General features: G+C 41.4%; 1 protein-coding gene across 2 annotated transcripts; it reads right to left on the reverse strand.

The window, feature by feature from the left end:
• Positions 1-4,481: 4,481 nt before the first annotated feature.
• On the reverse strand, positions 4,482-14,995 carry LOC109754522 (carbon catabolite repressor protein 4 homolog 1). 2 transcript variants are annotated; one of them, XM_020313427.4, is made up of 13 exons: positions 14,760-14,995; positions 14,194-14,495; positions 9,661-10,417; positions 9,100-9,186; positions 8,932-9,015; positions 8,770-8,856; positions 8,606-8,692; positions 6,162-6,215; positions 5,989-6,080; positions 5,783-5,897; positions 5,555-5,705; positions 5,271-5,424; positions 4,482-4,879 (listed from the first exon to the last, which is right to left on the reverse strand). In XM_020313427.4, the coding sequence occupies exons 2-12, from the start codon at positions 14,349-14,351 to the stop codon at positions 5,279-5,281; spliced, it is 1,818 nt and encodes a 605-aa protein (XP_020169016.1). In that variant the 5' UTR covers positions 14,352-14,495; positions 14,760-14,995; the 3' UTR covers positions 4,482-4,879; positions 5,271-5,278. The 2 variants fall into 2 exon arrangements, with proteins under 2 accessions (XP_020169016.1, XP_020169018.1); XM_020313429.3 differs by having other exon boundaries at positions 4,482-4,868; positions 14,760-14,981.
• Between the last annotated feature and the right edge of the window lie 3,622 nt (positions 14,996-18,617).

Consider the following 18,617-nt stretch of genomic DNA (forward strand, 5'->3'; position numbering starts at 1 on the left):
TATTGAATTACCCTTGTTGGTTTTGGACCGTGTGATCTCTATGTGTACTCGGATCTAGCATATGTGTGACTATATCTTGTTGGTGTGAGAGATCATCTTGTTTTTTCCCTTGTGTTTCCCCGTGTGTTCTTCGTGTTCTTAGTTGGGATCCGCTCCTTTCGTGAAAGATCGGCCGTTTAGGGTTCCACCCTACATCAGGATGACCTAAGGTTTATCAATTCATGGGAGGCATAGGATGAAGATGGTCTCTCTCAAATAACTCTGCAATCAAATACAAGAAATTTCTTGTGTCCCCAACACACCCAATACAATGGTAAATTGTATAGGTGCACTAGTTTGGCGAAGAGATGGTGATACGAGTGTAGTATGGATAGTAGATATAGGTTTTTATAATCTAAAAATATAAAAATACCAAGGTAGCAAGTGATAAAACGATATTGCAATGCTTAGAAACAAGGCCTAGGGTTCATACTTTCACTAGTGCAATCTCTCAACAGTGCTAACATAATTGGATCATATAACAATCAATCAACATGCGACAAAGAATCACTCCAAAGTTCTTATCTAGCAGAGAACATAAGATGAAATTGTTGTAGGGTACAAAACCATCTCAAAGTTATACTTTCTGATCAATCTATTGAGGCATCCCTATAAGTGTCACAAACATTCCTAGAGTTCATACTAGAATAACACCATATGATACGCATTAACCAACTCTAATGTCACCTAGATACTCCAATGTCACCACAAGTATCCGTGAGTTGATTATTTGATATGCATCAAACAACTTCAGATTCGTAATATTCAATCCAACACAAAGAACTTCAAAGAATGTCCAAAGATTTTTACCGGAGAAAGTAGGATGAAAACGTGCATCAACCCCTATGCATAGCTTACCCAAATGTCACCTCAGGAATCCGTGAGTTGAGTGCCAAAGCATACATCAAGTGAATCAATATAATACCCCATTGTCGCCACGGGTATTCATATGCAAGACATGCATCAAGTGTTCTCAAATGCATAATAGTATTCAATCCGATAATAGCGAGACCACAAACGTACAAAACTCAATTCATCACAACAAGATAGAGAGGGAGAAACACCGTATGATCCAACTATATTAACAAAGCTCGCGGTACATCAAGATCGTGCCAAATCAAGAACACGGGAGAGAGAGAGAGAGATCAAACACATAGCTACTGGTACATACCCTCAGCCCCGAGGGTGAACTACTCCCTCCTCATCATGGTGGCTGTCGGGATGATGAAGATGGCCTCCGATGATGATTTCCCCCTCCGGCAGGGTGCCAGAGAAGGCCTCCAGGTGAGATTGCTTCGGTATATAGGCTTGCGGCGGCGGAGCGGAAGTTCTAGGTTTCTTTCTGGGGTTTTCACAATTTATAGGAATTTTTTGTGTCGGTCTCACGTCAGGGGCTGCCCGAGGGGCCCACAAGCTCGGGAGGCGCGGCCCCTAGGCTTGTGGCTCCCTCAGACATCCCCTGGCACTCCTCCGTCACTTCGTGGGCTTCTTTTGTTCCATAAAAATCACCGTAAATTTTCAACCCATTCTGAGAACTTTTATTTCTGCACAAGAAACAACACCATGGTAGTTCTGCTGAAAAAGTGTCAGCTGGGTTAGTTCTAACCAAATCATACCAAAACCATATAAAATTATTATAAACATGGCATGAATACTTCATAAATTATGGATACATTGGAGGCGTATCAGAGAGCGTCTGAAGAAATATGTTGAGAAGATTGTGCAAGCCCAAAATGAGGGCTTGAAGAGGAAAGCACTTGGTCGTCCTGCCATTGATCCCAAGTTGATCAAGAAGAAGAAGAAGCCAGTGACTTCTGCTTCAGGGGCTTCAAGGCAAGATGTGCCCAAGATCGCCTTTCCCCCTATCTTTGCTGGCACAAGGCCATTCCCTTCTTCTGTTGCTCAAGAGAGGCAGAAGACAAAACTTGCTGAAGCTGAAGCACGCAAGAGAAAGCAGACTGAAGCCTCTGCTCCTTCCCCTTCCCAGAAGTGTCACAAGACGAAAACTTCAAAGGCTTCAAGAAAGGCCCAAGTGCCTCCGACTCCTCTGCCACATGATATAGAGGAACCCATGCTCGTGGACCCTATCTCTAGTGCTCCACCTGCCTCCACAAACACGGATCGACGTGTTATCATTGTTGAGCCTGCTCTCACAGAGGCTCATCCACATGAGTCTGAAGTTATTGACTTCACCGAGCTGAAGACATTTGTCAAGAAGACAATGTAACTCAAGATGATGCAGTTCTTCCTCGGCTCCTGTCTGAACCTAATATGGTATCATCGCGTGTTCCTACGAACAACAAACAAGTGAGTATTGGCGATCCTCCGACACCAGTTCTCCAAGATGAGTTCTGGGATGAGATGCACCCAAACACTCCAGTATATGAAGTCATTCCCCGCACTCCTCCAACTCAAGTCACTACACCTGTGCTTGAGTCACCCGAGCCGCCATTGGAGAGCATGGAGGTTGATGCACAATCACCACGTGCATCGCCCTCTTTTCAAAGGCTTCGCAAAGGCCCAAGGCCCTCCTCCTCCATGACAACCATCCCTGAAGATGTAGTTCAAGATGACACCTCTGTTGCTCAAGAGGTCACACATGAAGCTACTCCTGCTAGCACCATGGTGGAGGATGTTTCACAAGGTGAAGCCAATGAGGCTGAACCTAATGTTGTTGAAGTCAATGTGACGCCAACGCTACTAAAGAATCAGCTCAATCTGAGGTCAATCCTGAACGCACTCTGGTTGTCACCACTTAAGCCAATCAGCCTCCTGCAACTAAAGCCAATGATGCTGCAAGGACACCGTCACCACCAAACCTTTTTCGGGTCCTGATCCTTTCTACACAACTTTTGTGCCCTACATGGTCCTCGTTGTTTTCTGTAGGATTTTGTGGCTTCTTTTGGCATTTTTTATCCACGCCCATTCTCTTGCTGCCAAGCTTCTTTCCCCGCCTGTTTTCCTGGGCTATGATTCTGTGTGAAATGCCTCACTCTCTTGGTGTACCAACTTGTCTTGACAAACATCTTCTCTTGATACTTGCCTTGTATCTTCTACTGATGCGGTGTCTTCCTCTGATGTCATCTTCTTCATTATCCCCTTTGGCTTGACTCTACATGTTTTGAAGACTCTTCATGCTATGATAACACTCTCAAGACACGGATTTTGAATTATCTTTTTTTCTAGTATTACACTTCAAATGTGAATGTTATTGCATGCACTCTGCATTTGATGCAGGGGGTGTTAAGGAGTATTAGTATTTATCTAGAAGTAGTTATTACGCTAAATTTCCTTTCTTGTGCCTCAAGTTTCTTATACTATACATTTGCTTTTTTTCTTTTTTTGTGAAAATATATATTTGCCCCATGGGCCTTGCATCCATAACAGTGACACACTCATGACAAGGTGGCATAAGATTAATTAGTTTATCTTTACAAATACTAAGCTCCCAAGAAAGGGATCTTTGTGGTGAGGCTTGAGCATCGTGTAAGATGTACACGTGTGGACCTATGGTGTATGCTAATTGGGCCCACATGCAGGTATGTGTGACGTGTGTGTAAAGCCCAGTGTATCAGGTGTCATGCTAGTGGGATCTACTCCTTCCGTTCCTAAATATTTGTCTTTTTAGAGATTTTAAATGGACTATCACATACGAATGTATATAGACATATTTTAGAGTGTACAAATACTAAGCTCCCAAGAAAGGGATCTTTGTGGTGAGGCTTGAGCATCATGTAAGATGTACACGTGTGGACCTATGGTGTACGCTAATTGGGCCCACATGCAGGTATGTGTGACGTGTGTGTAAAGCCCGATGTATCAGGTGTCATGCTAGTGGGATCTACTCCCTCCGTTCCTAAATATTTGACTTTTTAAAGATTTCAAATGGACTACCACATACGGATGTATATAGACGTATTTTAGAATGTAGATTCACTCATTTTGCTCCGTATGTAGTCACTTGTTGAAATCTCTAAAAAGACAAATATTTAGGAACGAAGGAAGTAGGTTGCATGGGGTGTAGGTAAGTAACTGTCCATGTGGTTGGCTCCTATCTGGAGTTGGTGGCGCTGCTACATGCCACTCTTCACTAGATATGTGGTTGTGCCTAAGGAATTTAGAGTTCGTTAAAGGTAGCACACATTTCATTCTATTCTTTGATGTTGCCTCTCCTCTCTTCCGCTCGGGAGAGCATTGTTCGTCTACTAGGTGTGTCCCGAGCTGATCGTGTTCTGACCTTAGACTTACAAATGTAGAAAAAGCACCCCTCTAGCAAAAAACAACAGAAAAGCTTGCGTGTGAGTTATTAGCTTTAACATAATAACAAAAATGTTTGTACCAAACAGTCATCAATGCTCAATGCCACTGATCATGAAATTCCCTAACCCCAGACCTACACAAATACCTGGAATTTACACCACACCACCATCAATACAATTCCATAACAGTTAGACGCACTAGTCTCAGCTTGTAGGAATAAATGCGAGTCCACAACAAGCGAAAAATCGCTAACAAAATAAAAATGGCAAGCTGAGAAAAAAAAGACCTTAAAAAATCTAGCCATGGGTGTCAGAATCTATTATCAATATTTCTCTCAAAAGGATTTCTCTTCTATATAAAGTATAATATTACAAAGGGGCAGCTTAAATATCATGGAGTTGAAATGTAAAAAGGGTAATAATCAACACTACACGAGCCTCTCTTTTCCCAAGGTTGTTTCCTAAGACTGATTGACTGCTTCCCCGGCGATATGATCGCGTCTGCCCCTCCTCAACATCCACCTTCCACCATGGAAGTTAAACCTCCAGCATGGACGCTGATGTGACCATCTGTATGCGACCTAGAAAAAGTCAGTTAGCTTGACCGTTGAATCAAGATAGAGCGCAATAGTGCCCATATGTCATAATTCACACTTTCACAGGCAAAGAAGTTTATGCTCGCAACAAGATCCAAAAGAACCAATCTGCCATAAGGAATGTACAACAATAATGATGCCTTGTGTCTACTTTCAGATAAATTACGGTGCAGTGAAACAGTATTGTAACGTTTGTTTCACTTATGATCACAAAAATGCAAAGGGTTTGCACAAATGGCGACTTAACCACAAATGGGAGTACTAGAAAAAAAATGCAGCTGCCCAATCTTGTAAGCTCCATGCTGTTTGTGCTAAAAACAACAGTGCTACTGAAATGCAATTAGAGAGCTGTGATGTCCTTCTAGTTGATACATACCTAAGGCATCATCGTCTGATTCTAGGCTTGCAACGGAATTCTGCTAAGAGTGCTATGTGATCTGATGACCATTCAGGTGAAGGGAGAGCAGTGTCTTTTCTTAAGCTCTCCTCATCCAGAAGCTCCAATAAAGACTCCACTGACAACGAATCCGCTGAAATAAGAAAGGAAACATGGTAACTGACAATCATCAAACATATCACGGTACTAAATGCTTATTCCAGAATAATGGAGATATCAAAAATGCAAAAATAGCATACAAATACAATGCATCAGGCACCTACCTGTGTAAAATATGTAATCAACAGTACCAGTGAAATCTCTTGTGCAATTTGTGAAAAGTGGTTCATTTGTTCCTGAGTCCATCCTCCTCCGCTGGTGCTCCAAATCATAACCGACACCTACCATCCTTGCAAATGAAGAATATGCACTGACCTATAAACAAGTAAAACCTTTGGTCAGAACAGTTGAAAAGGAGAAAAGATAAACAAGCCATGGTAGTTTTACTGTACCAGAGGAAGCTGATGTGTCAGCTTGCTCACAGGGCGTAAAATTCCAAGGGGGTCAATGGCCAGATCTGGATGCAATTGGTCAACTTTGCCTATCGCAAGAAGCCCGTGTGGAGTACTGAAAGGCAAAAGGAAGCACAAAGGGATTAAGAGTTGGAGAAAACAAATAAGTATGAAAAATATTGCTCCGATGGGATCTTGATACGCACCTCCCAGGGATTGAATTGAAATCCCCACAGACCAACATTGGAATGTCCGCACTGTTAGCTATCTTTTCCAATCCTTTCAAAAGTGTTTGAACCTGCAAAACCATACTTGCTGTTAATCTGAATATTTCAGATGTTGCCGAGTGCTAGCCTACAAAGAATGTGATGATACAGACCTCCCATAGCTTGACATCTTTGAGATCTTGGTGGACATTTACATGTGTATTGGCCTGCAAATTGGAAACATTTGAAAAGAATAAAAAATTGAGACACCCATAACATCAAAAGGCTTTCAAGCCTGGACCACTACGAATAATAACAGAGGTCAAGGACTAACATCATAAACTCAGCGCTATAAGGGGGAACTTGCAGTAAGATGCGCCTTTTACCAAGCACCCATCATTGACATACAGATGCTTTCCATGCATCTCAACTTATTACAGTCATCATATATATGGTAGTATATATACACCCACGTCATCCTATATATCATGATAGTTCACCCATGTCTCATATACTACTATGTGGTACTCCCTCCGTCCCAAAATAAGCGTCTCACTTAGTACAAAGTTGAGACACTTATTTTGGGACGGAGGGAGTAGTATATATACTACTTTATCCTTACATATATAAAACTTCTAATCCCTAAATGTAGTGACTAAACAAGAAAAATAATGTCACGTGCTATTTTGCATTATACTGCTAGCAGTTCAACAGCTAAATATCTATATCTATACCAATATATAAAGACCCAGAGGGGCAGATCCAATTAGTCTCGGCCGTCAAACCATGTCAATCCAATGACCTAGATTGCTCCAATGGTGAGCGCTCAACATGTCTAGCATGCAATTAATAACACTCTTATATTTCTTTACGGAGTACCAAATATCATCACATAGTTAACAGGTAACTGATATCCTACCTAATATGAACATGCAATTAATTTCCTCCCTAATATCAACGTGTATCGCACGTACACAATTACTAGTATAGGAAAAGGTCCACTTTTGATCCGTTAGCTATTGTCTTGGTTTAAGACTTTAACATACAGCCTGTACTTCAAAACTGTCTAATTTACACATCAACTATCTAAATGTTCAAATTACGTCCTAAAGTAGTATTTGTGGGCGGTTTTGTGTGGCCTGGGATAAATGTCAACACGTTTTACCACCTAATTCTCTACTGGCCACTTCCTTGGCCACTCTATGGCCTCCGCTATAGCTTCCGCTGCTCACAACTCTTTCATCACACCTCTTTTGTTTCAGAGACAGTGCTTTGACACGTGGGGAGCAGGCGAAGAGAGGATGGCCCAGGAGGAAAAGGTGTTAGTGTTAAGAGCTAGGAAGGAGGAAAGGGAACAGAGAGCGCAGACAAGGATAGGGTAGAGAGAACGGGCGCTTCCCAAATAATGACTCTGACATGTGGGGCTACTGCTAAGTAAAGAATGAAGTGCCAAAGTTGACGATAAAGCAGCCTCCTCACCAGGCCCGTTGACAAGGGTGGCCAAAATTGGCCGACCGCACAGGGCCCCCAAATTTTTGGGGCCCCCCAGTCCAGCAGGCAATAGGTATAGGTCAGGCCCAGCACACGGTCCACTTCAAGGCCTGGGATCATGTGCTGTTTATTTCTCAGTGCTGAAAGAAAGATCCAACACACGATACTCCTGATTGGCCCATCAATTCAATCAGTCTGGATCGATTAGCGACCGATCAACCTACGCATATGCACGCACAAAATCAGCGCGTTAGTTTCCCGAATCACAACTGACTAGATCCATTAGCGATCGTATATTGCAGGGATTTGCTCGGCATCGGTGATTCGCAATTTGAGGACTTGGGCAGGGATGCAGGAGACTGGACGACGGCGGCAGGTGCAGGCGGCCACGCCCCACGGCACTCACTGACGTGTACAGTTGCACGGTAGCGCTGTCCGACGCTGAGCGGAACGGAATTAGCCAGCTCAAGCCCTTTCGTGCTTTTCCACATAATATGAAGCCTTACTAATGTAGGCTACTTCATTGTTGAATATATTTTTTAGTAAGTATTAGAGCACTTATTCCATCAGTACATCTTATATTGTTTATGTTAATTTGGTTATTTTCATCTTTTGTGGACATGTGCAGTATTTTTCATCTTCTGCTTTGCAGTCAAATTGTTTGGGTTAGATAGTCAAGCTATCATGCATCCAAGATTTGCGAAGTACAGTAGTTGCTTCAAAATGAGGTTAGTTTATTAGTTTAGCACAAACTTTACTCTTTTAGCATTACTATTTGATATATTTATATTTATTGTAGTAAATAACATATATTTGAACTTATATAATTAAGTGAGACTAAATCTACTTTGGTTCTTCAGTTATATGATTTTTCTCAAAATTTAGGGCTCTGTTTTACTTTTTGCTCCAAGCCCCCAAATATCTGGAGACAGCCCTGCTCTTCTCCAAACACCACTCAGAGAACCCAGCTCCCAAACAGTCCTGAGAGTCTAGGGTGTAAATTGAACAGTAATGAAGTTGATAGACCAAAAGTAGACCTTTAACAATCATGCATATAAAAATGCCATATCTAGTAAGTGCATAGCTACTTTATACGCATCTAAAGAAAGAAGGGTGATTGACGTACCACACAAAGGAGCTGTCTTTTACCAGGGTTTTCAGTTCCTTGGTTGCCAAATTTGGCTTCTAAGACCGCAATCAGTGCAATGTTATCCTTCAAACAGAATGTGTGATAATAAGAAGTCGGTACAGAATCCAATAGCATATAATCTCTTCTAAAATTAATCTTACTTTAATCAATCGATTTAAAGCCACCCTCTTTTGTGCAGGTGGAATAATCGCATCTGTTAAAGACTGTGCAGCCTTATTGAACTCGACCTACACACAAGCAAAGTACAAGAAGTATCAGATAGCTGCAAATCAGCAGGTAGCTGCAACGTACAGTGGAGGTACCTCATATTTCTTTACGTGTGAAAATCTGTCTCTACGGAAGAAAGTAGCACAGCCGTCAATGGCATGAGGAACTCCAGCATACACCTGTGACAACAATGAAGTAGAATCAAATAAGACAACGAAAGGTATCTAACCAATTTGTGACGATAAACTGCAACTCAAAGATACCTCTGTTGTCCTTTTCTTGTAAAGCGCCTGATATCCATGTTTATCAAACTCAGGTGCAAAAAAATCCTCGAAGTGGTTCAATTGTACCTGAAACCAATAGCATTTTGCTTAATTGTCACCTTTTATAATCTTAGGGCACTTCTCATTTTTAGCATTTTTAATATGCAAATTAGTTCAAATAAAGAAACCAATCATGCAAAGAAGAGAAAATAATCATAAGCACCTTCAAGAAAGAAGAAACTGTTCATAACGATCATGCAGAGATATTTTTGAAAGCTTAAACAATGGGCAAACTATGATAAATTCAAATCCAACGTCCCTATAAACAAGGAAAACAAGTGACGACCCAAATGAAAATGAAACAGGCTAACAAGAGTATATAAGAGACATTGTAGGTTGTTGAACAGAGTCATCACGCATAAGTGCACCTTGGATGCAATATTTTTATTATGCAAACAATTGAGACTTTCTCAGTTCATTAAATCAAATATATGATGCAACTAAAGGCGAAACATAGGTCACACAAAAATTAAATTGACAAGAAAGGTTATCACATCATACCTCCTGAAGACATATGATGTCAGCATGATAACCAATAATTTCACGCATCAAATTTTGTCTCCGGTAAGTCCATGAAAGAGCCCATGTTGGGCAGTAGCTATATGCATCGCTTGTAGCATATGCATCTGCAAGAATATTATAAGACAGCACTGTGAATGTCCCGAAAGAAGAACTCTGGCTGTCCATATCCAAGTGACCCAAAACATCTCCATTCACTTGGATAAGGCGGCGTGGAGTAGGGGTTGGTGCTGGAATCACACGTGACGTCATAATTGAAGTTGGAGGTCCTGCTGGTACTTTCTTTTCTGTATCCACCGCTGCACATTCAAATCTCAGAACATGGCCAATATCATCTGCAGTCGGTGTATATGTCTGCGAGCGTCCCACTTCAAACCAAGTTTCACCCGAGCTTTTGTCAGAGCCCGAGGGATACAAAGGAACAGGTCCATTATTAACACCAGGGCTCTGTCCAAGATTTGACATTGAGCCAGACCCAGAACTGAGAATCCCTGAACTACCACTGCCAAATCTACCAAATAGCTCCTCCTCTTCAGCTCCATTTTCATTTAAAGCACTACTAGCTCGCTCATGCAAAACCTTGTGGTGCTGCCACGCATCAGAGAAGCACTTAGCAGAACAATGGTAGCTCTTAGCAGCAGGTATTTTTGACTTGAGACAACCTAGACACTGGATTGTTGCTTGCTCCATTGGATGTACACTGCAGATAGCAACTTTCCGATCGCTTTGTATGCGGTACCTTCAAGAGAAGAGTCAAATCAGTATAACTATGTGTTGTAAGATACACAAAAGCTGTAAGATACCATGAAGAGAGAACAAGACTGGAAAAGTAAAGACACGAAAGAACACCTAAAGAGCTCATTTTAAGTTGTATCAGCTCGTGGTAACTTGCTAACAGCACCTTGGATATCAGTTTGTTAGGGCACTTTGGGAAAATACATTTTCTCTACTCCTATAAAAGACTCAGTTGGTGATGATGGTGTGTCTGCCATCCGTCATTTCTGCCCATTAGATCTGCATCTAACGACTGCGATGCAAGTTGTGGCCTTTTTGCAACAATATCCCACTTCTCTGCTCCAATTTCTCTACTCCTATAAAAGACTCAGTTGGTGATGATGGTGTGTCTACCATCCGTCATTTCTGACCACTAGATCTGCATCTAACAACTGTGATGTAAGTTGTGCCTTTTTGCAACAATATCCCACTTCTCTGCTCCAATTTACAGAAAACCCCTTAGTATCTTGAAACCAACCACATTCCTCCCTTAACTCATCAAAACAGCCCAAGAAATATATTTTGAGTGAAACGTAATATATTTTTAGTGATATATGTATATCAAAACTAGACTGTTTTCTTTCAAATTTGTGAATATGTATTATTCTACTTTGGATCCGTTGCAACGCACGGGCACATTGCTAGCTTCTTATAAATAATGAGGCAAGATGAAGAAAATTGGCAATACATCAGGGGAAAAATTCAAGTTTTCTTGTGCATGTTTTTTTTCTATAAAGGGCACGTTTATTAACTCAAAATGTAGCATAAAGCGGATACAAAGCATGATGAGCAACTTCTCAAAAAAGATAATAAATGTACACTGTTATAACATGGACAACAGCAAAAAAAGATCATTCAACAATATGATCAAATAAACCCTGCGCAAAAAACACAACAGATAAATTGATTTCTTTTATAATACAACTACAACCACTTGTATTTTGCGCACAGGACACATTTTTTTTCATATTTTTGCACGATTTTTTGATGGTGCACAATTGTACATATTACATGTGGTTCTGTCAAACTAGCGACTGAAAAGCAAACAGAATGAAAGCATACAAAAAAAGATTTGGTGGGCAATACTAATATTTTACTCCCTCCGTCCCGAATTACTTGTCGCAAAAATGGATGCATCTAGACATATTTTTAGTTCTAGATACATCCATTTCTGCGACAAGTAATTCGGGGCGGAGGGGGTATCTGTGTAAAAAAAAGATTTGGTTTGTGTTGTAACAAAATAATATTTTATTTATCTTAAAACACTTATAACATATATCTTAGCAGTGTAACATAGTGACTAGTGAGTTTATTGTAAGTAAATTTGAAGAACTGACATAATGTGTCAGTCTTCTAAAAAATTGTCTATAGGCAGTGTACGAGGAAGCGGCTAATAAAAAGCAAACCAATGAAACTACATGTGTTAACGGACTAGCTCCGCTATCTTCATAAGTCTGCAATACTAAATTCTCAACATATAGCATCCAATTGATGCAATTTAGCATTGTTTATAAGGCGACCTAAGGCGAGCACCATCCGCCCTGATGCCTAAGCGCCTAAGGTGGACGCCTAAACGCCTAAAGCGGGCACACTTGCAAGGCACTGGGCGCCTTGCTGCCTAAGCGTCGGCTAAGCGTTAAAGGTGGGACGCCTTATAAACAATGCAATTTAGACCTACTTGACATGACAAACAATGGACATGATGAAATGATTAACCATCCAAGCAAGAGTGTAATGAGTAATGCACAACAATATTATATATATTCAATAACAGGTAATCGTCCGGACACCCAGCACAACAATATTATATATATTCAATAACAGGTAATCGTCCGGACACCCAGCTGGTAGTGATTGTATTGCCAATTGTATATGTGGCATACGCACAGCTTGTAAGCAACAGGTAGGGCACCGCATCCTCGTACACTGCCTATAGATCATTTTTTAGAACACTCAAGCATTATGTTAGTTCTTCAAATTTACTTACAATACATTCGCTATGATACACTGCTAAGATATACTCCCTCCGTCCCTCAAAAACGCTCTTATATTTTGGGACGGAGGGAGTATGTTATAAGTGTTTTTACATAAATAAAACATTAACTAGGACAGTGCCTGTGTGTTGCAACAGGATATAAATATTCTAGTATGTTAGCTTGTGATTTACCTGCCCATATTAATGTGATGGTGTAAATAAATATTTATCAAATCCTGCCATGATTTACCTTTTAGTTTGATGAGAAGTTTGGCAAGTAAACTGAAGTGGAATTGGTTCATAAGGTAAGTAAATTAAGATGATTGATTGTCATACGGGGAAGGTTGGACGGAAGGGTGGTGGGAAGAGAAGTGATGAAAGATGGAACCTTACATTCTTTTTAAGTAGTAGAGATACAGATTTGTTACAACAAAGGAAGAATATGGATAAGGTGGGGTGTGGGAGTGACAAGGCCAGTAAGAGATCAAACAAAAGAGAAGGACACGTGTAGTCAACAAAACAAAAATAATGGAATGTGTGTTCAATCTCTCACTAACCGTAAGCAAGTAAAGTAACTTGCAGCTGAACCTAATATGCAACCAATTTTAATATGCAGTACTTCAAAAGAAGAACATATAATAATCCTTTTTGAGCCCAGAGGCGTCAAAATTCAGTGTACAATCAAGCAGCCTCTTTGTTCAACAAGTGCTGTTCAGCTCAAGGATTGTATCCCAGTCTAAGAATCATGTAACCCCAAGTGAACAAACTGATAGCACTTGTGGAATAGCTATCTCTACAAAACTATTTATATGATCCAGTGCAATCCGAAAATTTTACAATGCTCCCATTTCACCCAAGATGGATAGGACCATTATTGCCCAATGATTGATAGCATTCTACAAGCCAAGCAGCCAAGCAGGCTTCATCTCCATTACGACTCTTACGATCCTATCTAACTGTCGAGAGCTCTAAGCACAACCAAAATCAGACAGCATAATGACTTGCTCGATGAATTACTCAGTTATTCTTATAACCATTCTGCGTTATCCCATGTGGTGGCTTAATATATCATAGACTCAATAGTTTTATCTGTAAGTGAATCAAGATACAACTTCTGAGTCCTGAAAACTGTACTACGTCTCCAACTCAACAATCTAGTTATGTCTCAAAGGCAACCATTGGCATTTAATATTCTCTGTGTTTCCATTCATTCACAAAACACAAAATTGGCTTGTTAGAGCAATCGATGCTCCGAATTGTCCAGAGCTCGGAGCACAACCAAAATCAGACAGCATATTGACTTGCTCGATGAATTACTCAGTTATTCTTATAACCATTCTGCGTTATCCCATGTGGTGGCTTAATATATCATAGACCTAATAGTTTCATCTGTAAGTGAATCAAGACACAACTTCTGAGTCCTGAAAACTGTTCTACGTCTCCAACTCAACAATCTAGTAATGTCTCAAAGGCAACCATTGGCATTTAATATTCTCTGTGTTTCCATTCATTTACAAAAACACGAAATTGGCTTGTTAGAGCAATCGATGCTCCGAATTGACACGGTTGTGCTTCATATATTCAGGAACTAAGAAGAACAGGACTTTCCTGAGTTTAGCAAGTAGTTAAGCATATAGCAATCTGATCAATACTAAAAGACCCTTCTTTTAACAGAATTAACTAGTACTAACGCACAAGCGGAACTAATCATTCCACAATGCATATCCTATTGAACCAAAAGTCAGAGTCACGAGCTGCTCGCTCACCATCTGTATCGCATGAAGTGACCATCAACAGCCGCGGTCTCAGGTACGTCTTCGGTGGAGATGGCCCCATTGGGCAGACGCAGCAGCACATACGGGGTGATCTCACACCCCACAATCGGGATCTCCGACGGCAGGTGCACCCGTACCACGCTCAGCATCCTCCACCCCTGCTCCTCCTCTGCTGCGCTCTTCTCCACAGCCCCAGCACTAGCACCAGCACCGGCACCAGCACCAGCTCCAGCTCCTCACAGGGGCGGGCTTAACACGGGGCATGGGGGTTCAGTTGAACCCCCAATTTTTTTCTGAAAATAAACTGTTGTTAGTAGTATAATTCGGGATCTCGAAAATTGTAGTCTTAGTTCCGCGAAATGGAGACCAAAATACATGGGTGGGCGGATGCGCCCGCCGCGCCTTCATAGTCCACCCTACCGATGGGATGGAACGGCGTTAACTGAGACAAATCTCGAATAAAGGGATCTGGCTGGATTCGATTGCTCGCGGCCAAGAGGAAACCGGAGAAGAAGAAAAAACGAAGAGCAGTCCGAGCAAAGCTAGGGCTTCCTTACCAACAAAATGAATCGCGTCGAGCCACGCCACACCAGCAGCTGCAGAAGGGATCGGAGGAGGAAGATCAGGAGAGAACCGCGCGAGCTCCTCCGCTTCGAGATGGCAGGCGCGCTTCGGTAGGAGGGGGAGGGAAGGGGTTTCGGCGGCGAGGGACTCCGGGATGGTGCGGTGGATTTGGGAGCAGAAGCATAAACATTTTTTTTTAGGACATGCTTCATCACTCCTTCCTCTCCTTGGGCCGAGCCCATTCTCCATTCATTTTCTTTCATGCAGCCACATGTTCCGCCCTAATGGCCCATCGCCACTGCATTGTTTTTCTTTTCACAGGATCGTGACTGCCTTGCTTTTTTTTTTGACTATATAATTGTCGTGCGTTGCAACGGGAGTATAAACATTTTAGTAGATTAGCTCATGATTGCACGTCTATTATTACATTGGTGCGCTAAAATCTTAGCAAATTTTTCTATGCAATTGCCAAGATTTATTCATCATCTTATAGTTAAGCACTTATTTGACAAGAATTTATTGACTTATCAAAGAAAAATAACATTTCTACTACTTGAAAAGAGAGATGGAGGGAAATGCCATCTTATTATGAAGCACTTATTTGGTAGGAATTTATTAACTTACCAAAGAATATTATTATTTTTGAGAAAAATCAGAAATGGGAGGAAAAAACAGGAGAAAAGGAAGGGATAATGTTAAATGGGCTTAGAGAGGTTGGACGAAGGAGAGGTGAAACGGGAACCTTACGTTCTTTTTAAGTAGTATATAGTCGTTGTTCCGCGAAATGGAGACCAAAATACATGGGTGGGCGGATGCGCCTGCCGCGCCTTCATAGTCCACCCTACCGATGGGATGGAACGGGGTTAACTGAGACAAATCTCGAATAAAGGGATCTAGCTGGATTCGATTGCTCGTAGCCAAGAGGAGACCGGAGAAGAAGAAAACGAAGAGCAGCCTGAGCAAAGCTAGGGCTTCCTTACCAACAAAATGAATCGCGTCGAGCCACGCCACACCAGCAGCTGCAGAAGGGATCGGAGGAGGAAGATCAGGAGAGAACCGCGCGAGCTCCTCCACTTCGAGATGGCAGGCGCGCTTCGGTAGGAGGGGGGAAGGGGTTTCAGTGGCGAGGGACTCCAGGATGGTGCGGTGGATTTGGGAGCAGAAGCATAAACATTTTTTTAGGACATGCTTCATCACTCCTTCCTCTCCTTGGGTCGAGCCCGTTCTCCATTCTTGCTTCCCATTTTATTTCATGCAGCCACATGTTCCGCCCTAATGGCCCATCGTCACTGCCTTGTTATTCTTTTCACGGGATTGTGACTGCCTTGCTTTTTTTGTTTTGACTATATAATTGTCGTGCGTTGCAACGGGAGTATAAACATTTTAGTAGATTAGCTCATGATTGCACGTCTATTATTACATCGGTGCGCTAAAGTCTTAGCAAATTTTTCTATGCAATTGCCAAGATTTATTCATCATCTTATAGTTAAGCACTTATTTTGCAAGAATTTACTGACTTATCAAAGAAAAAAAATTCTACTACTTGAAAAGAGAGATGGAGGAAAATGACGTCTTATTATGAAGCACTTATTTGGTAAGAATTTATTAACTTACCAAAGAATATTATTATTTTGGGGGAAAATCAGAAATGGGAGAAAAAAACAGGAGAAAGGAAGGAATAATGTAAAATGGGCTTAGAGAGGTTGGACGAAGGAGAGGTGAAACGAGAACCTTACGTTCTTTTTAAGTAGTATATTGAATATTGATATATTGATGGGGGTGAAGGTGTCCCGTATTTCGATGAGATGGTAACTAACGTTTTTGGTGGAAGCCGACTTTGACGATCCGACTACAAACGTGCGAAGACGTCGCGCCTTAGCAATTGCTAAACCAACTCCGAGAGGTTATTGACCACACAGGAGCATGATCAACCTCACCACGAGGGTCTGTTTCCTACAGGCAAAAGAAAACAAGTAAGAAACTGAGATTACAATCTAGATATTGTGAATTTAAGAGGAAATCTGTATTGATTAAGGTGGGGTTCTGAAACGTCTTGGCCTGGTCGTTAGACACAAACGAAGTACAGGTGTTGCACTATGGCAAACTTCAATCTAAACAAAACACAAGTCTAAAACGACGCCCAGGGGCTGTATTTATAGGGGAGACAAAGGGGAAATTCGTCCAGCCTTGACAAGGTGGGACTAAATTCTGTCCTAAGTCATTTTCCCTATTGCTACAGACTTTAAAAACAACTTATTAAGTGTATTTTAAAATTACATGGGCCTGGCCTAAAAATTAGGTGGTGCGGCACCTATATTAAGCTATGGACGAAATTCATGAAAGGTTATCTTATGTATTTCATACATGTCCTGGTATGCCATCACGGTGGCTTCAAAGTGCTGAAAACTACACCGGAAACTCTGTTCTTGTTCTCCTTACGCATGCACCATCTCCATGCTTAATCATGCTCCAATGTTTATCCTTCTTGATAGAGGCTAAGGTGCCTCGTCTTTCGATGAGATGGTGTCTATCGTTTTCAGTGAAGTAGACTTTGACGGTTCGACTATGAACGTGCGAGGACGCCGCGCCTTAGCAATCACTAAACCAACTCCGAGAGGTTATTGACCATGTCGGAGCATGATCAACCTGACCACGGAGGTCTATTTCCTACACGCAAACAAACAACAAGCAAGAAATTGAAATTGCAATCTGAATATTACGAATATAAGAGGAAAGCTTTATTAATGAAAGTTGACGTCTTGGTATGGTCGTTGAACACAAAAGAAGGACGCGAGTTGCAGTTATGGCGGACTCTAGTCTAAACAAAACGCAAGTCTAAACGGTGCCTTAAGGGTTGTATTTATAGGGAAAAAGAGAGGGGATTTTGTCCACCCTTGACAAGGTCGGACTAAAACACCTCCTGGGTCGTTTCCCCTACAATACAGACTCTAAAACCATCCTATGAAGTAGTATTTCGAAATTATATGGGCCTGGCCTAAAACTAAGGTGATGCAACACCTAATATAAGCTACGAACGAAATTTATGATAGGGCATCTTGTATATTTCTTCCATGTACTTGTATGTCATTATGGAGGCTTCAAAGTGTTGAAAACTCCATCAGGAACGTCGTTCTGATTCCCTTCGCGTGCGCCTTCATCTCCACGCTTGATCCTGCTCCAGCGTTCATCCCGTTTGTCAATACTAGGCCCTTATTAGTAATCAACAGAAACGTATCTATCTTAGGCAGCATCATAATCTCATGAATATTAAAATTATTCCCAAGAAACGAAAGTACCTGATAATTTAACTGGTGTGCGCGAGTTCTAATAATTGGTCCAGTATGTGTAGTAAGAGAGGATGTGGGTGTAACTACAGTATTGATGTACTCACTATCCTCCCCTTCTTGAAATGAAGTCGTCCTCGATGGAAGCTCATCTTCCTCACCCAAATATGGCTTCAAATCTACAATGTTAAAAGTGAGACTAACCCCAAAATCTACAGGCAGCTCAAGTTTATATGCATTATCATTTATTTTCTCTAACACCTTAAAAGGACCATTAGCACGTGGCATTAACTTTGACTTTTGCAAATCAGGAAATCTATCCTTGCGCAAATGTAACCAAACAAAATCTCTAGGTGCAAAGACAACACGTTTTCTACCCTTATATCTAGCAAGTTTGTACTTAGCATTCATACGCTCAATGTTTTCCTTAGTTAACTCATGCATTTTTAAGATCAATTCATCACGTTGTTTAGCATCAAAATTAACCTTCTCCGAAGATGGAAGAGGCAACAAATTAATGGGTGCACGAGGTAGGAAACCATACACAATTTCAAAAGGGCACATCTT

Source organism: Aegilops tauschii, chromosome 1 (genome assembly GCF_002575655.3).
Source record: "Aegilops tauschii subsp. strangulata cultivar AL8/78 chromosome 1, Aet v6.0, whole genome shotgun sequence".
NCBI classification, from domain to species: Eukaryota; Viridiplantae; Streptophyta; class Magnoliopsida; order Poales; family Poaceae; genus Aegilops; species Aegilops tauschii.

Bases quoted from the DNA above. Each gene is read 5' to 3' on its own strand.
- LOC109754522 (XM_020313427.4), bottom strand. From the start codon at position 14,351: ATGCTGAGCGTGGTACGGGTGCACCTGCCGTCGGAGATCCCGATTGTG. The intron at 9,187-9,660 runs GTATGATGTGAT...TATTGGTTTCAG, and splicing joins ACATCATATGTCTTCAGGAG to GTACAATTGAACCACTTCGA. The intron at 5,425-5,554 runs GTAGGTGCCTGA...TTCTTATTTCAG, and splicing joins TGATTACATATTTTACACAG to CGGATTCGTTGTCAGTGGAG.